Consider the following 25,770-nt stretch of genomic DNA (forward strand, 5'->3'; position numbering starts at 1 on the left):
GGGATATTCTACAAAACTTCACAACTTCAGTTTCATTCAAATCTACAGACACATTAACTTTTACCATTTTTAACAAGCCAGTTTTTATGCTACATAGCATAGTTACATTAACTTAAAATGTGATATGACACGTAAAATACCGTCAGAATGCAGGTATGCTTAACTGGTTGCCCCAAAGAGCACTAGCCATTCTGCCTGTGCCTTAAACATGGCTGGCACAGTCTACATGAGCAAATGCTACAGACAGTGTATGCTCTCCTGAGACACAAAAGGGTAAACATATAGGCAGTAGTTTGTCACAAGAAGTGAACAACAACACTTTTATCATTGTTGAGAGACTGTGAACAAGCATATAAATCTCAAAATCTACATCAGGGAAAATGAAAACTTCAGGCTTATACATAAATTCAACAAACATATATACAGTAAATCTGCTGCTAATGCAGAATATTCAAATTTATTAATACATGAATAATGCTTAACTAACAGAGTTAAGAAACAATTATTTTTCTTAGATGTTTAAATTAATTTATCAAATCTACAACTATTTCTCCCAAAAATCTTCAAAGCCATATGCTCCTTTACCTTTATTACTAGATATATTAAAATTAACAATATTTATCTGGATGCAGGACAGTTATAAAACTAAAATTCCCATCAGTGGCTGCAAAATAATATCTGCACAGAAAAGATAATTATATATATTAATTTCATACATTTACTGGAAACAACGTGTGAATAAAAAAAATTTGAAACATATTACACATTGCATTTATTGAGCCAGCTTCCTGCTTTGTGATCTTTATCCAATTTTTTTCCAATTAGTCTCTCTCCAAAGATATCTGTCTTCTGGGTTGTGACACCATTTAGTCTGGTAGAAGTTTCCTGAAGTGTCAGAGACACTTGCTGCCTCCGTAATCGGGGCAATGATGGAGACAGCAAGTAACTCTGAAATGTTGGCGAACTACTGACTACGCAGCACGATAAACCAGAAGACAGGTATGATCATACTTGCTGCCGTGAGGACCTCATATCCTACTTAGTCACACTCTCTTCACCATTCCCTTCTTCTCGGTTTCACCATCTTCAAAATTCCATATTCTTTTCACACATTCATTTCACTGTTAATATTCCCAACTTCATCGCACTGACTGATAACTGTTGGGGAAAATCACCTCTTCTGGTTCACAGCTTTGATAGTACTTCAATAAAACTTGTGGTAGCTCATGGCTCCTGACCTTGAAACATATACCTGTCTCTCTCACTTGCTATAATGATAATATGATACGGATTGAATGTTAACAAGTATCACATCTACAACCTACTAAAATTTAAAATGTTTAAAAATATTTAAATTGTATTTCATACTCAAATCAATGTAACTCTTAGTGTATGGCAATCAACTAGGTTCACAACAGTATTCAAGATAACATGCATTCATGCTGGGTACCTAATGAATACTAGTCAGATATGTTACTGCAGAGATAGCAAGCTCAAACTGTAAAGTTACCTTCAACAATTTATCGTAACGGGAAGCTGGAATCAAGAAACGTCCATCCTCCAAATGCATTTCTCTGTTCTCCAGCAAGTTGTTCAAGATGGGTAGCACATTTCGCTCTGCCTTCTCTATTCCTTCCAGCACCAGAATTCTTCCTTCTACTGCAGCTCTCACTGCACTCTGTTAAAAAATAAAAAAATGCTGATAAGAAAAGTTTATTCACTGATTTTACTAACTCTCATGTCATGCAGCATTTTGGATCATAATAAGAATTAAAACAGCAACAGTGCATTTGGAAATGTAAGAGCACAATATATGATAGACCGACACACAGCAACTTTTAAACAATGTTTTACTGCAGTTCTCAAGACTTCAGATGGCTGTCGTCAGGGTGATGAGAACCAATGATGGAGGCAGCAAGGACCTCTGATATGTTGGTAGACTTCTACCAGATTATATGGCATTACAACCCAAAAAACAGCCATCTTCAGACTCAATTCCAAGAGAACCTAAATTTATACATGGAAGGATACATATTCCAAAGAAACAACAATTTAATTGCAACAATTCTGTTGTAGGGATCATTTAAAAACCACAGTTTAACTCATAATACATGAGGAAATCCATATCTAGGACACATGACTTCTCTACAATCATTCCATACATTAAAATTGTACTGCTGAAATTTCTCCATTTCGTGTATGATAATAATGAAGAAGATTGAAGGTTTCTTACAATGGTGAATTATAATCTGTAAAAGTGGTGACTTGGACTTTCCAATAAAATTACAAAGTTTTGGAAGCTGAATCTTCTTCCATTTTCAAGTTAAAGGGAAAGACATAAACCCCAGCTGGGCCCCTGGCTGAGCTAGTCTCAGACCTGGACAGCTTCAACACAGAAGTGCCCAGAGCAAGAATTGGCTAACAATAACAATCATAGGGTAACTCGGGGGGAGATGGCAGTTGGGGGAAGAAGCCTCTTTGCTTGTAATTTCTACATGCGCGCAGAGGTGGCAACATCGACTACTCAGTAGGAAGAGGAACATGTGTGTGAAGACAACTACTGTCGAAGAATCTTTTGTTATCCAGCTTCATCATGTTTATACTGAATTGTTTTCCCATAGGACTCGGTAAGTACGTGCTTTATAATATTGTATTACCCAACTTAAGGTCTGTAACCAGATGTTTTATTTGAAAGCACAAATATTACTGATATAATAGAGCAGTGGCTTCTCGTACGCAAGTTGCTTGTGTGGGCACTCACAGCTCTGGCAAGTCTTTGTGAGTAAACAGGTGTGGCATCTTCCCCTGATGTTTGGGGTAAGATGCCATATTGAGTGAAAAAATGATTTATTGTGCTTCAAGGCTGTGCTTATGTCTTATAGGAAGCGTCAGTGATAAGAATATTGATATTTTCTTTATATTACAACAGGTCATGCAACGTGAATATGTCAGGAAAACAGATCGTGCTTCCTGGTCAGAAGCAAATCTCCTTCTTGCATCTCAAGAAGTGAAGACAGGGAAAATGACATTGTGGAACGTGTCAAAAACATATAAGATCCCATATAGAACCCTGAAGAGACGCATTGAATCTGAGAATTTCATGAAAGGGTTTCCTGGCCCTACAGGTTCGTTTTATATTTTTATGTCAAAAATTTCTTTGCTGAGATTACTTAATAAAGGTTAGCTCCTATGTTATTTCAGTTTCACGCTGAACTTACGACAATTTCAGGTTGCCTTGGAAGGGAGCAAGAAAAAGCTCTAGTAAAATACATACAGCATCTAGAGGAAGTTGGTTCTCCACCAACAGCCAAATCTCTCCGACAGCTAGCTTACAGTTTTGCTGAGAAAAATTGCATTCCTCATCGGTTTAACAGAGACACAAGGCTTGCTGGTTATGACTGGATGCAGCTGTTTTTGAAACGTCATCCTGAACTTAGAGTGAGGAAGAAGACTGCAGTTCTGACAACTTGCGTTGTACCAAGTGTTAAATGTCTGTCTGATCACTTTGCAAGCAGAGGCATCTTTCCTCATACCATGAGGCATCTTCCCCATACAGTTGGGGGAACATGCCGGTTGTGCAAGGTTGTATTCGAAGAATTGTTTTGCCTCTTTATATATCTCATTTTTAATTGTAATTAATTACTTGAATACAAAAAGGATTGAAAAATATTGTGTCAATTTTTGGTACTTCTTACTCACCCCATTTTCTAGCGCGAAATGCCTTAACTATTGCGTCTTCCCCCAAGTCACCTTATGCGGGAGATAACTCATGGAAGTGTGTGTGTATATATATATATATATATGGGCATCTAACTGGTCTGTGAGACACTCCTAAGTCATCAGTTATACTTATCAGTGACAGAGAAATGTAAAATGGAAGTAGAAATGGAAACCAAAATCTGCCATGTCAATACAGAATACGAATAAAACAACAGAAAAGAGAATGGCAACAAACTCAATGAGGCTAGTACCAATCCACAATGCTGACTTTACCCAGATAACCATGATTTTACAATTAACTGCCCTGCAGCCTGCTGACTTCCTCACAAATCACTGGAATCCAAATGGGAGAGATTTACATGCTTCGTTAATTAATTGGGTTTCTGATGCATGCTGTATGAGCCACTTCCTTATACCTTCTGCAGCTGTGTTAGCTTCTATTTGTACAGCCTTGACTGCTTTCTACTGTATTCATTGTCCTTTGTCATGGACATGCTTTGTTAATCTAGATTTCTCCAAAGTCCCTGTTTTAAGTTCTTTATATTTTCTCATATCTGTATGCCAAGTGCTCTGCCTGTTTTCCTGATGTAACACTTATCACAAGGTATACTGCAGATGCACTGCCTAAACTTCCTTTTGTGGTGTTTTATTCTTGTTAACAAGCTGTCTTGTTTGGAACACTGTCTTGATATTGTATTGCTCTCCAATATGTCTAAATTTCTATGAAATGCCTTTGACATATGGAATGACTACAGTGCTCAGGCATGTTTCAACTATTTCTTGTCAGCTCTTCTCTCTGATCTTTTAAGGTAGAGTCGATTAAATGCTGAAGACCTTGTCTAATCTTCACTACTTCTTTGGCATATTATTGTTTTTCTAAGCATAAGGTTATTGCTCTATTGATAAGATTATGCACCACTCCTCTTTTGATGTGAGGAGGATGGTTGGAATTGAAATGAAGATATCGGCCAGTGTCTGTGGGTTTCCTGTGAATTCGGTTAGTAAGCTGTTCCAATTCTCGTAGTTTGTCCATGCCATGTGGCCACGACAAACACGTCATCCACATAACTGGGCCATATGGCAGGTTTGTGAGGCACTGAGTCCAGGGCTAATTGTTTACAATGCTTCACAAATATGTTCTATCATACAAATGAACTTGTTAAGACAGTTGGTGATAGATAGGATGGCAATTTTCAAATGCAAGTTAGATGTATATACATATATTGTGGTGAAATTGTCACTATTTATATTTTTAACTTCTTTAATTAGCACGATGGCAGTAACAGACAACATACCTGATCAAAATATTTTGCAGTTCCATTTTGTATTTCTCTGCGTTGCTTCAAGTCTGCTTCTGTGGTATCTCGTGACAGAGCCACATACTCCAGTTCACGGCCTGTCATTTCAAGATACTGCATTGTCAGTTGACGACGCAGAGGACCAGGTCGACCAATCAGGAAAATGTCTTGACCCAAAAGGTCCTTCTGCATCATCCATCGTAAATGCTGTAGACATTCCTGAGACAGTTCTTTATTCACTGCAAAAAAAGAAAGAAAGAAAAATCAATAAAAATAAAAGTTTTACTCTAACCATAATATATACTATAAGCTTATGGATCTTCATATGCTACCTTTTTCCACTTTCTTTAATTAATTCTGCTGGAATTTGATCAATACCTGGAGATTTATAACTTTTCTTCTTTCCAATGGCTAGTTCAACTTCATCTAAACTAGGTTCTGGCACTAACAGTTCAGCTGTATGTATTTTAATCTAACATCAGTCTCATGAACATTTAAGAGCTGGCTAAAGAAATTTTTCCACCTATTAAAAATTTTTATTGGATCCGCAAGCAAATTGCCATTAGCACCCTTTACCAAATTAGTCTGAGGTTGATATCCTTTCTTAAAATTATTAATGCCTCTGTACAGATCTCTGATTTTTTTTATATTATTTGTCTCAAGTTCAGCAATTTTGCCCTTCATGTATTCCCTTTTCTTATTCCTAAAGGTTCTACTAGCTTCATATCTCATGTTACATAGATTATCCATATTTGTTTTGTTTGGGTCCTGCAACCATTGAAATTTTGTTTGTTTCCTTCAGTCTATTAATTTTGAACATTTTTCATCAAACCATGGTTTATTTTGCTTTCTCTTGTAGTATCCTACAACCCTCACCATCCCTCAACTGCTGTCCATGATTGTTTATGTACATGTCTATTCACAGCTAACCTCCATACCTAGAGGCTGTTCCTCTATCGGCAACCTGAGGACACGCCATGCGGCGGTGCAAGGGACCCCACCACCATTCATGGCTATCTACAAATAACAATATGAAATGTGCTTCATTTGTGTCATGTTAAAGCACACAGTTTCCAAAACTGTCTAAGAATACTTACAATAATTAAGTGGGACAAACTGAGGATTCCTTGCTGGTTTCACCTCCTTCGTTACATCACCAATTGTCACACGATATTCACCTGCAATGTTTATATGAGGCAATATAATAAATGAATATTTTGGATTTAAATATGTTTATTCATCTTCATTTTGAAACTGTTTGCAAATGGAAACTCGGAGAAGACATTTTTTTTATATATATTTATAACTGTTCACAAAGAATAGCAGATTCATTTCTCATTTCAGACTGCTGCAAGTACTGACATTTATAAACCTGTATACATAATTTAGCCTGCTTTCTTAAATCTGATGTACAGCTTCCCTCATCAAACCACTGGATACCTCACAAATTATGACATCACATGGCTTAAATTTCTATACTGTCACGGATTATTTCACATGCACTATGAATACTGGTTTCAACCTAATTAAAGAGTTCAACCCTCCAAAATGACCCTGAGACTCTATGAGACCAGGGACCTACAGACAGACCTTGATCAAAGAGATATAAACAGCCTCACATATCCTATGTAATTGAGAGGCCTTAGATGAGTAAGATTTCATCAGGTGAATATCAGAAGATGCTGCTATAAAAAATGCTGTACTTACTTAGTACAGGACTACTAGTAGACTGAAGAGAATGGGAATACACAAAAGCTCAGGAAATGGGCATGGGGCAAGGGTACATTAGGCACCCACCCCACTTGGATTCATTCATTCATTTATTCATGTCTCTGAGGCTGTAGTGCATTAGCAGGTGATAACAAGACAGGGGCAGTCATACAGTGTCTAACAGCATTCTTTATGTTAAAATTTAGTTTTGTAAATTTCTAACGCAACTTTCAGCACAAATACAATTAATGCCTCATTAATATCTGTAACAATCATTTTCCCAAGGAAAATGGAACATGTGGGTGGATGGATAACTTACATGATTTAATGCACATTCTTGCCATTCATATTTTAAAGAATTTTTGCTTAAAAAATAAATTTCTGAGATCCCCTGGCATTTGATGTGATATTTCACAAATCAACCAATGTTACAAAGAAACTAATAAATAAAAACATTTAAATATAATAAGGCATTACTAACAGATTCAACAATAAATAACAACAAGCATGTATTTGACATCTCCCAGGATATGTGGACATACCCGAGTAAGATTTATTATGCTGTCTGATGCTGACAGTATTTTGTTGAGGCATAAAAGAATTTTGTAGTATCCTACACAGTACTGCAATACGTCTTGTTGTGGGCTTGTTGATATGCATACTGGCTTCTTTTTGTGTATTATTACTGCCATTAGCCTTCATGAGGACCAAGTGTAGACCACATTCTCTAGATTCCTGCAGACCTATAAGCAAACAAATTCAAATAAGGCATATTCTTTTGTCTAGTTCATATACAGATTATAAAAAGTACTTGAAAAAACTAACAAGTTCACTACCTCTATGTCTGTTTCTGCTTAAACACTACATTTATTTCATTATTAAGACAATAAAGTTCCTGAACTATGGGTCTGCTGGCTGCATTTTGATGGTTTACAGTTTAGCAATACTCTAATTAGACACGCATAAAACAAAGACTGGGCATTTGACACGATGCAAGGACAATAAAGGTTAATAATGAAGTCACTCAAGTGCATCAAAACGCAGAATTCTGGCAGCTTTAGATGTAAGTCTCACTGAAGTTTAATGACTTGTTTAAATTCTGTCTTAAACATATATTTTGTTAATACAGAACTGAAAATTATATTAACATTATGAACTCAGTTCAATATCTTTGTAGTTTTTAGAATAAACTATTAGGTATGTCTAGGAAAAATCAGGAGAGAATGAAATTGAATGGACCACATCAGTTGATAATGTCGGTTCAATGGGCAATAACACAGAGTCTCACGTAACTCAAACCCACTACTAGCATGTGACAGCTATGTTCTGCATTGTGACCAACTCATTTCCCAATAGTTTGCTCACTGCTGCCACAGCATGCTGTTATGGTGGGTTCCACATTAATTAGGACGAACTGTATAAATACCATGAAGCAAACAAAATATAACCTATTAGATGTTAGTAAGAAGGTTCATCTAAATTTATTGGTGTTAAAGCAGGGATGGCAGAAAACTCAGTTTTTATGCTGTGGTAAATTTGTATTTATTAATGCAATAAAAGTGCCAGACAATGTGCAAAATACTGTATTTAGGATCTTAAGGAGAGAAAAAAGGCAGCTGTAGAACACGTATCCTTAGTACAAGACCAATGAACCTAAAACCTGTGATAGAAGTCAGTCATTTTTGCAGCTTTCGCAATCTCCCCCCCCCCCCCCCCCCCCATCCAGTAAAGAAATGCCAATAGTACTATGGTAAGCTAAATTACCAGAATATACTCACACTGGATTTTATGATGATTTTACTATGCATGTCAAAATTATTATGCTCATTGCTACACAATATTATTTCTATTCATACTATGAAATTTGTCTGGCATGTTATAATACACCGTTCTCCACATAAGTCACTTACTTGCTTAATCTTGACAACAGTGTGAGTGAAATGTGATGGTAAGCAGAAAGGAAAAAGTGTAGCTTAGGAGACGGGGGAGAGATGTTTTCCTAGAGCTGGTGTGGAAGTGGAATCTCCACTCATAGTTCACATATTTTCTGAGGTTTTCGGTTTATTAGCCACGCTGTACTAAACAACTTCTGTACCATCTTATATGGCATTCATCTCCACTAGAATCTAATTTTATTGGAGCAAAACATATGCAAATTTTTGTACATAACATTTGCCCATCCATTTATTGTACTTTTTTTCCATGTTCCTTAATAACTTTATCACTCTTCCACTTTTTGCACTCAACTGCCCCAACACTCTCAAGGTTTTCAAGTTTGTACCCTTCAACCGTTTCAGTTTCACGTGTATTGTTCCTTTTCTTTCTTTAACTGAGAATATCTCCAACAGAGCACTAACTAATGGGTTTGTTTGTTTGTGTGTGCACATGCATGCACGCATATATGAATGTGTGTAAGTGATGGTCACCTAACCAACCCTTGCACCATAAACATTTCTTCATCCTTTATGCATTTCCATTAGCTTAATCTGTTAGCAGCCCTGCACCTCCCTGAAGTATAGTACCCAACATAGCAGGATCTCACAGTTGTCTTCTCAGCTTCCTTGCACTCAGGGCTGTGGAGTCGGAGTCGTAGAGTCAGAGTTGGAAGCAATTTTAGGTGGAGTTGGAGTTGGTAAAAATGTACCGACTCCGATATAAAATCTTAAGAAAATACCATTTTAACACTTTCACTACCATGTGAGCCGCCGGCAGCCTCACGCTTAGGGAGATTGAGCCACATGGTGCAGGTATAATACTTTGTAACTTTGGATCCAGTACCTTAAGAATACAAACTGTCTACAAATCAGCCGATTTCTGCAATAACCATTAGACTTATATTTAAATATAGGTTATTAGTCTAAAAAAAATAGCCTAATGATTCACGTGGTGGTGATGAAATATCTTATGATACCATTTACCATTTTAGTAGGTTTACCATTATTAACACATACTGAGCTTTTATGAAGGAGTCAGAGTCTGAGCAGGAGTCAGAGGTTTTAGTACTGACTCCACAGCCCTGCTTGCGTTGGCTGATGTCAACTCCCTGTGGTTGTATGACAGAAATTCTGACTCTCAAGGAGATAACCTCTGTGAAATGTAAAGTTAAGTTTCTTGTAACTGGTAAGACCCTGCCCCAGGTTGTGTTCTCAGCTGATACTGACTGTCAGGTGGTATGCCAGAACTGCTGGCTCCCTGCTGAGAAAAATTAACTTTCTGATGGAAGCCCTATGCTGGAGGGCTCTTATGTGACCCTGCCACTTTCACTTTAATTTCCCATGTTCCATTTTGTCCCATGGAATATGAGAAACAGTTCTCTTCTCTGATTCCCTAAGTCAGCTGAGACTGTCAGTTCCTCAAGGCAGTATGCCACAACTGCTGGCTTCCTGCTGTGAAGAATCAACTTTTAAATGGAAGATCTGTTTAAAGAGCTATTTTATTAGTGGCCATAATCAAGGCCTCCCTATAATTCCCAGGTCTCATAGAGTTCCTGGGTCATAAGGTAGGGTAAATTACGATAACGCCGTCAAACCTGGGTCTTTTAGAAACCATGTTTAGGATCTTCCTGGACTTGGGTAGTGCCACATAACCTGATTGTCACGAAACCCCAGTACTACTTTGGCTGTATGTTACAGAGCTCTTTTATTAGTGGCCATAATCAAGGCCTCACTATGGGTCCCTGGTCTTGCAGAGTCCCTGGGTCCTTAGAGACAATTGATCTCTTTAATTAGGATACTGCCCCCCGACCTAGGCCTTATAGCACACAGGTCAGGACCTCCATGCACTTGGGTACACCACATACCCCAGCTACCATTAGCCCCTGGTCCTACTTGCCAAGATGAAGCTTAAAAACCAGCCAGGGAAAGCGCTGACACCTTTTTAAGCTTCATCTTAGCACTTCCAGACACTTGGTCTGTGCCAGATGAAGCCTGTTTGCTTTAAAGGCTACATGTTGTTGGTCAACCTCATCCGTAGGTTTGCTTGAACAGCCAGCTTCCTGTAATGGTGTGCCATTCAAATCTAGGTACAGGGTATGAGGATAAAATAACTGAAGAAGTGTAAACAACTAATTTTTTTGGCCCACAAATCTACAAAACACATATTCTATATATTATCCTTCAACTAAGCTCAGTATACTTTGCTATGTAGACTGTCACATCACTCATAAAAACAGAAACTTTCAAATTAGTCCACTTTGTTTGTGGGATTATTTTTTGAGTAAACTCAACCGACAGCAAAAAAGTATGTTACATCCAAAAGAAAATCAAGAGAATAAAGGCAGGCACTGAAGGGACAGCCTCATGTATGGAATGGTTTAAGAAATGTAATATTCTTCCACTGGCTAGTGAATTCTTGCTCTCATTAAAACTGTCATTTGTTCTGTACAACATATAAAAATTTCAAACAAACTCAGATATCTAAAATACAATATACAGATATAACCTTAATATGCCAAACAGTAAACTCAGGAAATATAAAAAAAAAGTTTACTATACTGGAATTAAGGTATTCAATAATCTATAAAAATTCTGAAAGAGTTTCTCCTATTTCACTCCTACTTTATAGTGAATTTACCTCAACCCAAAATTCTCAGCAATTATAAATACACTTAAGCAATTGTGGGTGTGATTTCTTATTTAATAATTTTTGCAGTATATACAGCAGCTGAATGTAAATCGCTGTTATAATTATGTAATTTACATTTGTATTTGAAACAGGTATTATATTTGTGCTACGACATGTTCTACATCTTTGGATTGAGCCTATGAAGGATCTATGGAATGTAAATAAATTCTATTCTATTCTAAAAGTTAAAATCATGATGCAAATAAATTTAAGCCAGCACTGAAAGATTGTCTTTATATTACTCCATAGATGAATTTATTTCAATTGAAAATTATTAAATACTGTAAATAGTTACATAAACAAATGTAATAATTATGCTATTTTAGTATTTTATTGTGCTGTGTTCATGTTCATAGTATGTTATACTCTATGCCCTTGGCTTGTACTATGAAAGAACCATGGAAAATAAATAAATAAATTCTGCACTTTAAATGTGCTTTGTGCTAGGCACACAAAACAGGATAAACCACAAGCTGGAAAGCAATGGATTAGTAATCTGTTCTGCAAGTCCACCACTATAGTACCTGATGCACTTCAGTGCCACCCCTCCCCTCCATCTTTATACTGTCTTCATTTATGGAAAACCTTATTTTATACAGATGTATCTGTAATGTGAAAATGTGAAATGTGGAAGACAATAATTGTAGATCAAACCCATGTGTAAATTTGTGTAAAACAGTTTAAACCATTATAATCATAACCTAGCCCAAGTAGATGGTAACATGAATTGGAAAGAGTGGAGAGAGAGAAGTATATCCCTGCTTCATGCCTGTCTGCTATGCAACGAAATGTGTGACATGACTATAAATTACATCGTCCGAGAATCAAAGATCAATAATCACTGAAAATATACGAACCCAAGAATGACAATATTAAATTTCGTAATTCAGCAAACAGTAAATTCTAACCTTCTCAGAGCTGTCGCATTATTCATAGCATTTTAGTTAATAATTAACTGTACATCACCATTACCTGCGTTACCTATTCATCCTACAACACCGACTGGAAGATGGAATCGAGATTTCTGCAGGAAATTATACCACTAATCTGCAGCATTACTATGCAATAAATATCCCTGTAACTCAAACAAAATCAATTTGCCGTTTCGACCGAAGGTCAGTTTAAGACTAGTTTCCTTTGCTGCATATATTTCAAAGTACAGATATCATATTCCTAACTAATATAAGTCAAGGTTGTCACTAGTTTAAGAATAATTTTAAAACTTTAGACCAGGTTAGGAAATCAAGCGGCATTTATATGTATGCACAGGGACAACCTCATATAGAACAGAATAAAATAGAATTTATTCACATTCCACAGATCCTTGATAGGCCTAAGGCAAGCATGTAGAAAATGTTACAGCACGAATACAGTACTTATTTATAATACAAATATAAATTACGTAGTTATAATTTACAGTTAACTACAGTGTTACCGCAAAAAATATTACATATCTCGTTTACATAAGAAAAACGCTTTTTTTACTTCTGCGACAACTGCAAAGACGTATGATATGGATTTGTTCTAATTTCATACTAAACATTTCCCTCGTGCGTAAATGCTTAGAATGTCATGTACGAAGATCCACTTAGTTTAATCAGAATATAAAAAAAAAGGGACTGAGATACACAGATGCTCAATTGTGCATTTACATTAATTAAATGGAATACAACTTGCATATGGCAATATTAAATTACTTGAAAAATCACAGCAGTACTTGTGCATGTCATACGTGAAATTCAATCAAATTTGTCAGAAGATAAAAATGTACGTAGTCTCATTTAGGCCCATAAATGTCGCAATGAAGAAATATATAAAGTACAATCAATATCTGTTCAGAAGACTCAATGCAAACAGGTGCAAGAACTATTATGCCCTTAAGTAAATGCCTCTTTAAAGAGTCAAAACTAAACCCAAAATAAAATTTCTTTATAAAATTTAGCTCAAGTCTACTAAATTGCATTTGATCAAAATTAGCCTGGTGGTTCCTACCCCATTCCGATCTGACGGACATAACCTACACAAGATATCTTTCTATGAAGTAGCAACCACTGACAGGCATTCTATGATCAAAAAGCAAACTTTTCAGAGCAGAATAAAAGCTTTCTTCAAATTTAAATGAGGCAATAGATTGGTTATCTGGTGCCAAGAGAAATGTGCCAATTGAAAGCACTAAAAACTGCAAAATAAATTGGACTCTAGGGCTTCAATACAAACCAAGGTTAGTTGAAGACATTTTTTAAACAAAATTTCTGTATAAGATGGAAAACAAGAATGCACAAAGGATTTCTGATGTATACAAATAAAAAATATTGGTATCTGACAATTTCTGAAACTGTACTTTGGGACTGTAATACATACAAGGATGGTATCATACTTCTATTACGTTTTCTTGCTATTGCCCATCACATTTTTGTGTAGATTTCTAGATGGGGACATAACTTATCAGTCTTTTGGTCCTTAGTATTAATTTGATTCAAACAATTTCTTTATTAAGAGCATAGAAACCAATGCATATTTTGATATGGCATATGTATGTATTGTAATAGTTCTATCATTCTAGTTCCATTTATTTAAGTCTTAATGTTATATTTCATCTTGTAAGTTTGCAAAGATGTTTTGGTCTCAATGGGAGATGTGCTGTGACCCAATGGTTTATTGGAGAATGCCACTTTTAAAAGAGAGTGTTTTAGAAAATCCATTTCCTCTTTATTGTTAACTGTGAAAATAAGACAGATGTCTGCGTGACTAAGTAGCACCAGTGCCAGTCTTGAAAAGTGTTTGAATATAATAAATAGTACAAATTCCTGATGGCTATGTACACAGGATGCAAACATTTGAAATTTAAAAAGATGAAACTTAGGTATCTCAGTTCAAGGACCACCTTCCTCATCAATAATTGGGTGGGCACTAGCCCCAGAGTACTGAAGGGTAAAATTGACCAGTGGGGCCATAGGGATGTGTGAACCTTAGTAGGGGCCACTCTCACTGAGTCAGTAGGCAGTCAGCAAAGAATAAGGTATACTAATTTGATTACAGCAGGATGTATTAAAAAGAAAACAGACCAGCACCCTCTGATTTAAACAAGGTGTTCACTTACTTTGTGTCAAGTGTGTGCAGGTCAACCCTCTGATCCTTCGTGAGGTCCTTCTAACCAGTGCTTCTCATACCTGTAATATGCTCTCATTTAATCTCACCTATATTACTGAAGCAGCCAGGCAAACCCTAAATGAACCAACCATTAGCCACAAAATGGCAATGGCTGAGATTCTGAAGAGGAGCATATGAGCAGAAGAAATATGGCGTCCAGTGGCAAGGAGTAGGTGTAATGTATTACAAAGCTACTTGTTATGTAATATCCTGCATTGCACTTTACTAGTCACAGTGTGTAAAGCAATTTATTTCCAAGTCAATTATGTTATCTGTTAACAATAAATTAAATACAGTCAACATTTTGTTAGCAAAAGAACAAATTGTGGGTACAGCTTATTTTCAACAAAGAAATTATGTGACTAGGTTTTCAATACAAAGACAACACGAGATAGTTACACAAAACACGATTTTAAAACATGGTAAAATTGTTATTTCCATGCATTTTCAGACACAAATTTGATTTTCACTAAAATCATGGAACCAGTCTCTTATTACATATTTATATGTCACTATCATTGGTTGAAACAATTTTTATAGGAAACTACCTTATGTACATAAACAATACCAAATTATATGTAATCTCAGTTTACTATAGATACCGCAGTACAACAGCTGGTAGCCATAATGAGCCATCTTAACAATAAATACTATTCACTGCTGTGCCACTCATAATCGGGAAAAAACAAGCTCCCAACGGACAGCACTAGCACCATGTAATATCACTAATCAAAATATTTTACTGTGACAGACATGGTAATTTGATTCAACAACTATTTACATTTAAGTTTATACTACATTTCACAGTACTCTACTATGGCATGTGGAAGGGGAAGAGAGAAACCAATGGTTTTACTTCTGCCTTATGCATCAAATTAATGAGTCAAACAAGAGTCCAAATCCAATGTGCAGCACCGTAAAAAAGAAAACGATGCCACTTTCTACTGCCTGAGATTCATACGCATCCTAGTATAATTGTACCTGCCAAAAGGTTGCATTCAATTGAGATATATTGTCTGTTGAGAACCTAAGCAACTAAATATAATGAATTATTAACATTTTTCCAGTGCTGTATGAATGTGTAATACTGCTATGCATTAAAATAACCAGATAATCATATACTACAATGAACTTCAATTTCTTTATACAGCCAGTTTACTTGTACACTATCTAGTCATGCTCTCAGCATTGTGGTCTAAAATATGCTGAGAAATTAATAACTTAAGAGATATTCATCCTGTTTCTCTTTTCAACAATTTCATCTCCTCCACATAGCCATACCAAAATTTCAAGCACTGCATGTCATCTAATTGCTGCATAAACAGCAGTCTAACCACTCTGCACTTTACGGCATATTTCATCTGTGAACTCGGAGCATTTTGCAGATCCTCCTAGATCCCCTGTACGATACTTTGGTTCTTTGATGGTGTTAAAACAAGCTTGCTGAATTCGCTCTGCATGCTCATTTAGATCCATATACCTCAGCATCATAACACCAGATAAAAGGAGTGCAGTTGGGTTAGCTTTATCTTCGCCAGCTATATCAGGAGCTGTGCCATGAACCTGAACAAAACGATACCAGTTAAAGGAAGGCCAAGCCACATACTAATAAACATTTTTTATTATCTAGAATAACAAATTAAATGTAACTGAATTATCCTTATTTCAATACTGTCAATTGTTTCTTCTTCCACTGTCAGAGCAAGAAGTCCACAACATCAAGTTTCAGGTGGAAGTGCCTTATATGAAATACTATTTTTTACACATCAAATCAACATAATAAAACTTCACCAGTAAGATCTTTACGAGCCCAAGTACAAGCTGCAAGTGAAACAGTGTGCTAACAAAATGCAGTCTGGGGCCACATGTTATAAATGTGAAGACACCCAGGTGAGGCATTACCAAAAAAGTTTCACTCTAACACAAAAAAGAACTTACTGATTCAAATAGAGCTCCATTGAGACCAATATTGCCACTTGGTGTTAAGCCTAGTCCACCAACTAGACCAGCACACATATCTGACAAAATGTCTCCGTACAGATTTGGCATGACTAGTACATCATACTGTGTGGGATCCTGTACCATATTCAGACACACTGTGTCCAAATATTTCTCTTCAAATTTCACATCTGGAAACTTCTCAGCCGCTTCACGGCAACAATGAAGAAATAGGCCATCAGACATTCTCCTGCAGATGATAAAAATTATGGTGGGCTGCATGTAGAAATATTACCCAATTACAATGGTTATTATAATTTTGAACATGACAAATTGTGTAGTTTCATTTGTATGACATATATTTTAAATCTGCTTCTACAGGTTAAAGTGTAACACAATGTACAACAGATATTAAGATCGAACAGACGAAAGAGGTCGAATGTTTACAAGGGAAATGACATTTTTAAGGATATCAAGGGAATGACATAAGCAGGATAAGAGGACTTTGAAATGAATGTGTAGTCCTATGTCATATATGCTCAGTTAATTCAGATAAATTTTAGACAAAAATAGAGGATTACATAATTGCTTACCAAAAAACACAGTTAGTGATAAGGACTAAATATTTTTATGGTGAACATAAAAATTAGTACAAAATAACAGATAACATTTTTCTACTGTGCCATAACTCAGGAGGTTAGATGCTGGCTTCTCAATGCCAAGATCTTAATTAATTTTGTAATCATGGACGAACAGATATTAGTTAAAGATTTGTGAAATAAATTAAATTTATAGTTTTCACATAAAAATAACACAAACTACTGTCATTTACAATAACATACTCTGTTGTTCCAGTCTTAAAATGATGCTAATACAGAAAAATCTTCCAAAGATGTTTCCCAATTGAAGCAATGACAGCTACATAAATATTTTTATTCCTGTAAATCTAAAATAAAAATAAAAACACTCAGCTGTTGAGTCATGTTCAAAAATGTAGTGATAAACTTATGAAACTAAACACAGGCCAACATTAGATATAATACAGACACTATAAATTACAGCATGTTTAAACAAGTTAATATTTTAAAAATGTAAGTTTATATTTCTAATTAAGCTTAATGGTCTTTATTTTTCACTTCACAACCAAAACGCAAAACATTATACATACATACATATATAAAGCTTTAATGCATGTTTCAGACTGAAATAATAAATTTTATTCTTACATACTTACATGATATTGGCTTTATGGACAGCTGTAACTTTGTGGCGGCCATTCTCCTTTGTGTACCTGAATGCAAACTCTGCCACTCTTCTAGATGCCTCTTCAGTGATAAGCTTTATACTCTGCACCACTCCATCCACAATTTCATGTTCGATACCAGAGTATTCACCCTCAGTGTTCTCACGGATAGTCACAACATCTACATTGTCATAAAGAGTCTCATACCCTTCCAATGATCGACAGGGTCGCACATTTGCATACAGATTGAATTCTCTGCAGAAGAAATCAATATGATTTAAAGTTAACTATAATTTATATATTCTGTTTTATATCTCCAACAGTTACTAAATGATGATATGCTTGTAAAAGTGATTAAAAATTTCATAAAATGCTGATATGCTCTGATGATAGAGCCAGCACATCCTTTTTACAGTTATGGTGCAATCAGTGATGAATGGCGAAAATATTGTAGTGAACTGTTAAGAATGGAGAAGGAAGCAGTTATATTATAGTCCCTTAAATTATGTAAGTTGCATGGGATTACTGAAAAAAAATACCGACTGAGATGAGAACAACAATTGGGCCAGAAGTATTATTTAATTTGAAAAATTATCAAAACTGCCATCCAAGCAACAATGGCATCATGTAATAATGTTATACAATGTACTTACCAGTTAAGAATAATTTACAACAGAATATAATTTTTTTATCTTACAAGTGCTTGTGCCTCTGAAAAAATTCATTTTTGCAGATCATAACATTATCTCTGGGCTGATGTTCATAAGATATTTCTCAGAAAATTAAGAACACTTACTTTCTTAATGCCAAATTCAATGAACGATGGCCTTTACCAACTGGAGTCATAAGAGGACCCTTCAATCCAACTTTGTTTTTGTTTACTGAATCAATTGCAGCCTGAGGGATTCCAAACCTGCCATCAGGACCTCGTACAGGAGTTACATCCACCGACTCCCATTCAATAGGCACCTGTATCACAAAACATACAAAATGGGTATCATGAATACTGGACAACCCACTGCTAGAAGTCTGCATCTGATTATTTAATATACTCAGTAGAGTAATAGCAAACACTACTCTGTGACCTGACAATATCATAAAAGAAAACATTATTCCAGTGCAAAATATTCGAAGTCTATGTTTTACTGTAGTATTGTGTGTCTGGGTACAGTAGGAGGGGGATAACTTGACTCACAATTCATTTGATTTAATTGCATAAACAGCCATATAATAATAACAATTTTCTGTAATTATTTATATTTGTAGAAACATACAGACTTCAATACACACTAGTATGCATGGTGATTTACACATAAACACAGAAAAAATTAAGTATGTTCATGTTTTGATACCAGAATGCAGGGAAACATTGTAACAAATAAATTAAAAAATCCTTCCTAATAAACTAACTAACTAGGTGGCTCAGGGAACCTTTAGTATCATCACCGAATTAATCAAAGCCCTCCACCGGTCCCTGTCCTGGGCCAGCAAAATCCAATCGCCTTCAACTCCTATTTCCCAAATATCCCGCTTGATATTATCCTCTTATCTATGTACAGTCTCTCCTTCCTAATACCTGCAAAGTTAAAATATTTGGGAACAATAGTAATAAATCCAAATGATGAGGACTGAAAAGAAAATAGTGGCAATATCAGTGCTATGTGAATAATATTTTACTGATAATCCCAAGGAATAACAATATCCAATTTAGATTCCAAACAAGTATTTAACAAGTTTTCATCATACCCCTGGAAGGTGACATGGCAGACAGACTTGTCTGATTTCTACAAGACCACCCTACCACCTGCTGTTTTCTTCCTTCAAAGAGGTTTCTTCGTCTTCTGGAAGAGATTAGTCAAAAGAACAAGTTCACAGCAGGCACAAGCACAGACATTTCTGAAAAGTGTGGAAGTTGTATCCTTACAATTTGTAACACAGTAAAGGTAGCTTGATTTGTGACTAATCTGGTGTATACAGAAATGGTCTGTGATTAAAGATCCCAAAATTATATGAACATTCTGCTGGAAACTATAATAAATCAACAAAAAAGTCTGGGAAGAACTTACAATGACTACTTTCCTTCAAGTGTTTCAATGTATATGGTGAGGTAAGCAGGAACTACAGTAAGAGGTGATTTAAACACTGTACAACGTGGCTGTACCAGCCAGACTTTAACTCTACAATTAGCAGTTTGGCAGTATATGTGACATTAAGTTGTCACAGGCAGCTAGACTGTGAATACAGACTGCAAAGGTTTGTGTTTATACAATTTAGTGATTTATGCCAATGTGTAATTTCTACTAGAAAAGATTTATACTACATTAAATTTGACACATAAACCTCCATTTTACATATGTTTGTAATTTTTGACGTAAATACGCCTATATGGAAGGGTCAGTGTCATTCCGCAAAAAAGTGTAACGAAAAAGTGACAGGAAAATGTGTAAGATGGTTACCTAGGAAATATCTACAATTTGTAAATATGGACTGACAACAATGGTCAGCTTGTATGCATTGTTGTTACCTAGAAAACGTCACCTGTTTACTCTGCATTGTTGTTTTACATTACTGCCGTCAACAATCCGCTTTCGTTATTGCGGAAAGAGCTGAGCTGTGAATCGCTTGTAGAAGAAGTGTGTCGTAAACAAGAAAATTTTGTGCTGGTAAAAACGTTTTAGAATATCACAAGTACTTATCTTATATAAGAATTATTAAGAAATCTATTGTTGCATTAATTTGTTGCGTCATACTATGTACAAGATGGATGACACTGAAGCTAAAAGACTCCATAACGTAGAATATATGTGACAGTAAAGAAAACGTAAAAAAATAGAAGTATTAAATAAAGAACTCCAGAGTGTATGGTCAATGGTGAAAATTTTTTAATTGTAACCACAAACCTATTGATGATTGTAAGAGGCTTATTTTGAGTCATTTGAGAAATTATACAAAGATGTTTTCAGTTATGGACACAGAAAATCCTAATACAATGCCGATAATATTGACAGGATATTTTAATATTGTTTTAAAGAAGGAGGAAAATCAAAGCTTTCTCACATTTATGGAGAAAACTTTTGGCTTAATGTTGATGTCAAATCCTCAATTTAGTACTACTAGATCAAAATCTTGTATAGATATGGTGTTTGCACGATATGTTGATACTCTAAAATGTACAAATTTTATAACATATTTCACCTACCACAGACCCATCTTAAGCATAACTAATTCAAGGTAGGCAGTACTGTCTTACTCAAACTTTAATCAATTGTAAAGCGGGTATAAAGAAAATATTTAGAATAAAGCCACTATATAAACTCCTTACTGTATAGATGTATTTACGTCAAATTCTCCGGAACCGTGGTTCCACTGTCACTTTTTGTGTATGTAAGTGGTTCACACAGAATTTCTCCGAGTTTCATATTTCCTTCATATCTACCACATCAAAATGTGTAGCTCCTACATTGTGTTGCACACCTCATTCTGGCACTGCATTTTAATTATCTTAGTTAACACTTATATACCAAAGCAACAGTGGTATTAAATAAATAAAAATAATGGACAAACAAGTGAAGCATTCCTATGCTGAACAAGACCTGATTTGAGAAAAAAGTAAACTACCTCTTCACTGTATGCTACATTCACATCCCACCCAGATTGAAATTATAAGGAATTAAGAGTTAGCAAATTTTAATCATGCCATCAACCAAGCGAACATAACCTTAAAGTTAATAAAAGTAGACTTCTAAGACAAGTTATATAACCAATAGATGTATTACCAGAAGTAATACGACCTACAACCTGAAACTAAAATTACATTTAACCATCTTCCTTACATTAGCAGCAGCAAAGATTTTCTGAACAGCAGCAGAAATTTCTGGTCCAATACCATCACCAGGAATGATCGTTACTTTCCGTACTTCGCTGCTATAAAAACGAGCCAATGGAGCACCATTTTGTACCTACGAAAGGAAAGGAATGTAGACTATTATAAGGACAAAGCATTTAACCTTAATTAACAAATGTAAATTTTGTGAAACTCCCGGTCTTGAAGAGCGATGAAGGAAATACTTGGGTTCATATCTAAATCGAAATAAATTTCAATGGTATTTATTTCGGGGCCACGCTTTCATAATTTTTGTAATTCCATGCAGTTCTTAACTACAGAAGAAAATAAAAATAAACTGAATGTAATCCGAGCCTCAATGCGACCATAGGACTAAAGGAAAATACCGATAACTTATGACATAACGGTATATAAAAACAATGATTCCACATTTATATTTTTTTATACTTTTTCGAAACAAAAGATATTAGAATGAATGTTCTAAACTACAAAGTTGCAAACTTAAATAAGAAGGAACTTACAACTCTCCTCATAAACTGTGCAGCCATCTTGACGTGTAGAGGCAGCTTCCTTCGAAAAAATTTGGCACCACCTATTGATGAGTTGCAAAAGTACTTTCCGTTAGTTCTACGAAGATGGTACTCTAAGTAAACGTTAGATCGCGCTGCCAATGCGCTGTTCGGAACGAAATGCGCTATCAAAAGCCCATCACGTGTCACAGCCCTTTTTCATTCGTCATTGCATTAAATTCTTGATTTTGCTATTTTATGAAAAAATGAGGTGTCAAAATGTTTCTGGCATGTCCTTTTGTGCCTTGTAATGTTCATGTCATAATTTTATTTGAAGCGGATTCGAAATGTACACAAGGTACTTCATTGCATAAAACCTAAATTTAGCTTTCGGTTTGATGGCAATTCTTATGAATGTTATAAAATCCTCTCGGGCGATCAGTCCTTTCAATGTTAACTCAAAAACCAACGTTTCGCAGACTAGCTCTGTCTCCAACAGCTGATCGCTGGACAGGATCCTATATCATTCATGCTCCGTAGAAGTTCTAAATCTTACATAACCAATAAATTATCCAAGTTACACGTATAAAATTTGATACGCAGATCGATCATAAACATATCTACAAATACAGTGGGAGAAAAGCAGTAAGTGGATTGAGGAAAATGGAGGCTGAGAATCGGAAGAAGCCAAAGACGTTAACAAACTGATACAAGTCTTACATGATACATAGTCGTTCAACTGGACAAGAAGTTCCATCCATTTTGTTCCACTCAAATTTCATTGCCATGTACAGAAGAACTATATCCTGAACCTTGTCTAACTACTAGCGTTCCCAGCCTGGGAACGTAAATTGTGTAGTCAGTCCTACGAACATTCCTGGTTGGATCTCAAAACTTGCAACATTGTAAGTAGACTTGGCTATGTCTTTTGGCCTATTTAAGGGAGCTGCAAATATTGAAACACTTTCTCTAGTGTTTTGGCAAGGTCAGCCTGAGCTGTCAACCCGGAAACTATAACCATAAACAGCAATAAACATTGTTATTGTCAAGTGCGTTTCAGCTTCGTTTTCAGGCCCCTAATCAAAGCTTCTCACATTCCTCGGCATGATGGGTGAGAATTATGTGAATCCACTGAAGTAGGGGAGACAAATTTTTCTGTGTGGTCATTAGTTCACAACCATGGCTTCTACCATGTCAAATGAGCTTCCAAATAAGAAAGTAAAGTTAATTCTAAGGCCTATTTAGGCATTTAAGATATTAACTGCATTTTTAAAGAACTCTATGTATTCTCTGTTATATTCGAATAAATATGGCTTTTATTTTGTCAATTTATCATGTTTCCTTTAGATAATATTAAAGTTTTCCGTAGAGCGTGCACAAAATTTTAAAAACCTGCAAGGAAACTCCGTAGGGCTACCACCACTATGCCATTTAAATCCCCGTCGTTTAAAGGCTAATCATCAAGAAGGATTCCAGTCCATGGAAAGAAATAAAACATTCCGTAAAATAAGTAAAATTAATATTTTCATTTACATTATGTATTATTTCAGAACTCTGACGTGGGCATATTCTTGCACCACGTTCCCCTGTAATAATACGGCATATACAATTGTATTCGGCATCCTTATTCAGCGGCAATGCGGACAAAACGAAGCAGTAAGTCAGTGCTTCTGCTTGGTATGAAGGACCATCGGACTAACGCGCGTATAGGACATATCGGTGGTAAAGCTTGTCATGAATCCATAAACAAATTCTTATAATTTCTGTTAGCGAGCGTTAAAACGACGATAAAACCACCAATGAGACAAAATTTTCGGCCAGACCCTTGATGATCAATTTGAATAAGTTTATTATTGCAGTGAGTATCAGATAACAAATCAATATTTCCACGCAGAAATATCCCGCAGAGAACGGTGTGTATCCATAGCGCTGGCTTAACACCATGTAACTGGAGCATCCTTGTTAAACAGCCACCAGAGGGCAAATGTGTGTCCATTGTTCAGATCTTTCAAAGACTTGACAAGAACACAATTACTCCATGTTATGTTGAGCGATTGGCCTACCTAGATTTTCAGAGCATATTTTACTAAAGTTGCAGAGTTATTGGGTGTTAAACGAGGTGGTACACATAGTTACCACTGCCACATACAATTTTAAGTTGCGTATAGAATGTTTGATTCCATCACTAAATGAACTAGCAGAGTGATTCACGTGTATCCCTGTCACCGATAACTCCCAATTACGATTAATGGCATGCGCTATCGATTTTTGAATTTTTAAAGCTGGTTTTGAATTGTTAATAAACTTCATTTGGTATGTCGAGGGTGTGTAGGAACTATTTGCAGTGCCTGAGGCAGCTTCACTAAGAAGCCACATGATGTGGGAAATAGCTTCTAGCTTTCTTGTTTACTTGTTGAGCAGACATAAGGCTGTCTCCTCTTTGCATCGTGGAAGATTTACGCTCTCGTTAACGCCTTTAAGATCTCAGTCTGCTGGAACGACTGCTTGGACCCAAATACGAAAGACTCGGGTTAAGGAGTTTGATGTGAAGTAGCATCATGTCTCTTGTTTCGAGGGATTTGGGAACCTATTTTAGAAAAGCCCGCTCTTCGAATTCTGAAGTGAATTAAAATAAACTCAATATACTTCTGCAATATTATAATTTTTAATGGTAGGTTAACAAGGCTACATATTTGAGAATGCTCTGTTACGTATTATATAAAATAAACGTGTACTCTCTACTTATTAAACTCAGAATAAAAATAACGATAAGCTAACCAGTGGATAAGTTAATAATACAGAGAGTTATATGCTGTAATAACGATAAGTAATTTATTTTTAAGCAACGACTCTGAAGTTCTGTGGTTAGAAAGGATCAACCCTACACATCATCGCCTTGTTGGCAGAACATAACACATTGTCTAAATAAAGATAGACCCATTTTTATGTGTGAAATAATAGATTCTAGAAGGTCCATTTTAGTTCAAGGGACGATACAGTGTCGCCTTCATCTCCATGACCAGGATGCCATCTGTCGGCACTCCCGCGGGAGCAGGCGGAACATTCATCTGAAAACAGACCGATAGCATTTCAATAATGTTGCCAAAGGTTATTGAGAACAATAAGGGAAATGACTCCAAAGCCATTAATTTGGTCTTAGACAACAAAAATTATCAGTAATATGAGCAGCGTATAAAACGCAGGATGTTACATGTAAAGTCTTAGTTAATTTCACTCTTACGAAGTGCACAGCGTTCTATGCAATGAGGCTGTGACGACCGAGTCATTGCGATATAACAATATCGTATAGCCTACGGAGGATGACGTATAGGGAAAGCAGGGGCACGTTCCAACAATTTTAGATTTAATTTTTTTTCTCTTGATGCTGTTTTATGATTACACTGAAACTCGTGACGCATGTTAATTACACATTCTTTTGTGAGCTTGTAAAAATAATATTAAATTTGCAATATGATTAAAGTATAAATATGAGTTAATTGCTGCAAACTGGCCCGCTCTTGGGGCATGTTGCAACTCAATCTGAGTAATAACGGCACTCTATGCATACTTAATGAGTGTCCTGAACAAGCAACATGTGACCACAGTTCACATTTCATAAACTGTACCAAATGGTCTCCAGTCGGCGTTTGGCTCAAACCAAACGCCAAGAGATGTCGCGGCCTTCCTTTGACGAGCTTACAGAAATTCCTTTTCTTGGTTCTCATGATCGTTCTT

At 35.9% G+C, this 25,770-nt stretch overlaps 3 protein-coding genes and 2 long non-coding RNA genes across 8 annotated transcripts in view; 1 reads left to right on the top strand and 4 right to left on the bottom strand.

Moving 5' to 3' along the window:
- The window catches only part of c12.2 (von Willebrand factor A domain-containing protein c12.2), a 76,794-nt gene extending 64,323 nt beyond the window's left edge, over positions 1-12,471 (bottom strand). Inside the window, exons 1-5 of one of the 3 annotated variants that reach the window (XM_022080782.2) lie at positions 12,324-12,471; positions 7,271-7,471; positions 6,116-6,196; positions 5,016-5,257; positions 1,511-1,678 (exon numbers count right to left, since the gene is read on the bottom strand). In XM_022080782.2, coding sequence (XP_021936474.1) covers positions 1,511-1,678; positions 5,016-5,257; positions 6,116-6,196; positions 7,271-7,430 — 651 coding nt within the window. In that variant the 5' untranslated portion in view covers positions 7,431-7,471; positions 12,324-12,471. The remainder of the gene's footprint in view (positions 1-1,510; positions 1,679-5,015; positions 5,258-6,115; positions 6,197-7,270; positions 7,472-12,323) is intronic. The other 2 variants (XM_022080780.2, XM_087347956.1) reach the window with 2 other exon arrangements.
- Positions 12,472-12,642: 171 nt separating this feature from the next.
- Positions 12,643-14,915, top strand: LOC147873995 (uncharacterized). The gene is made up of 2 exons (XR_015534965.1): positions 12,643-13,572; positions 14,463-14,915. It is a non-coding gene; the product is annotated as an uncharacterized LOC147873995 (long non-coding RNA).
- Positions 14,731-22,163, bottom strand: Idh3a (isocitrate dehydrogenase [NAD] subunit alpha, mitochondrial). The gene is made up of 6 exons (XM_022080785.1): positions 22,048-22,163; positions 21,516-21,641; positions 18,479-18,651; positions 17,674-17,937; positions 16,440-16,689; positions 14,731-16,064 (listed from the first exon to the last, which is right to left on the bottom strand). Exons 1-6 carry the CDS (start codon positions 22,072-22,074, stop codon positions 15,831-15,833), a joined length of 1,074 nt encoding a protein of 357 aa, XP_021936477.1. The 5' UTR covers positions 22,075-22,163; the 3' UTR covers positions 14,731-15,830.
- LOC110838024 (uncharacterized) lies at positions 18,878-21,509 on the bottom strand. Its single transcript, XR_015534964.1, has 2 exons — positions 19,749-21,509; positions 18,878-19,523 (listed from the first exon to the last, which is right to left on the bottom strand). It is a non-coding gene; the product is annotated as an uncharacterized LOC110838024 (long non-coding RNA).
- A 2,515-nt stretch (positions 22,164-24,678) lies between the features above and the next one.
- LOC110838022 (uncharacterized) overlaps positions 24,679-25,770 on the bottom strand; it is an 85,453-nt gene continuing 84,361 nt past the window's right edge. For both annotated transcript variants that reach the window (XM_087347957.1, XM_087347958.1), the window contains one exon: positions 24,679-25,103. In XM_087347957.1, coding sequence (XP_087204083.1) covers positions 25,014-25,103 — 90 coding nt within the window. In that variant the 3' untranslated portion in view covers positions 24,679-25,013. The remainder of the gene's footprint in view (positions 25,104-25,770) is intronic.

The sequence above is a fragment of the Zootermopsis nevadensis genome, unplaced genomic scaffold (genome assembly GCF_977971745.1).
Source record: "Zootermopsis nevadensis isolate Lab colony 2312 unplaced genomic scaffold, Znev_1.0 Znev_ptg000012l, whole genome shotgun sequence".
Taxonomy (NCBI): Eukaryota; Metazoa; Arthropoda; class Insecta; order Blattodea; family Termopsidae; genus Zootermopsis; species Zootermopsis nevadensis.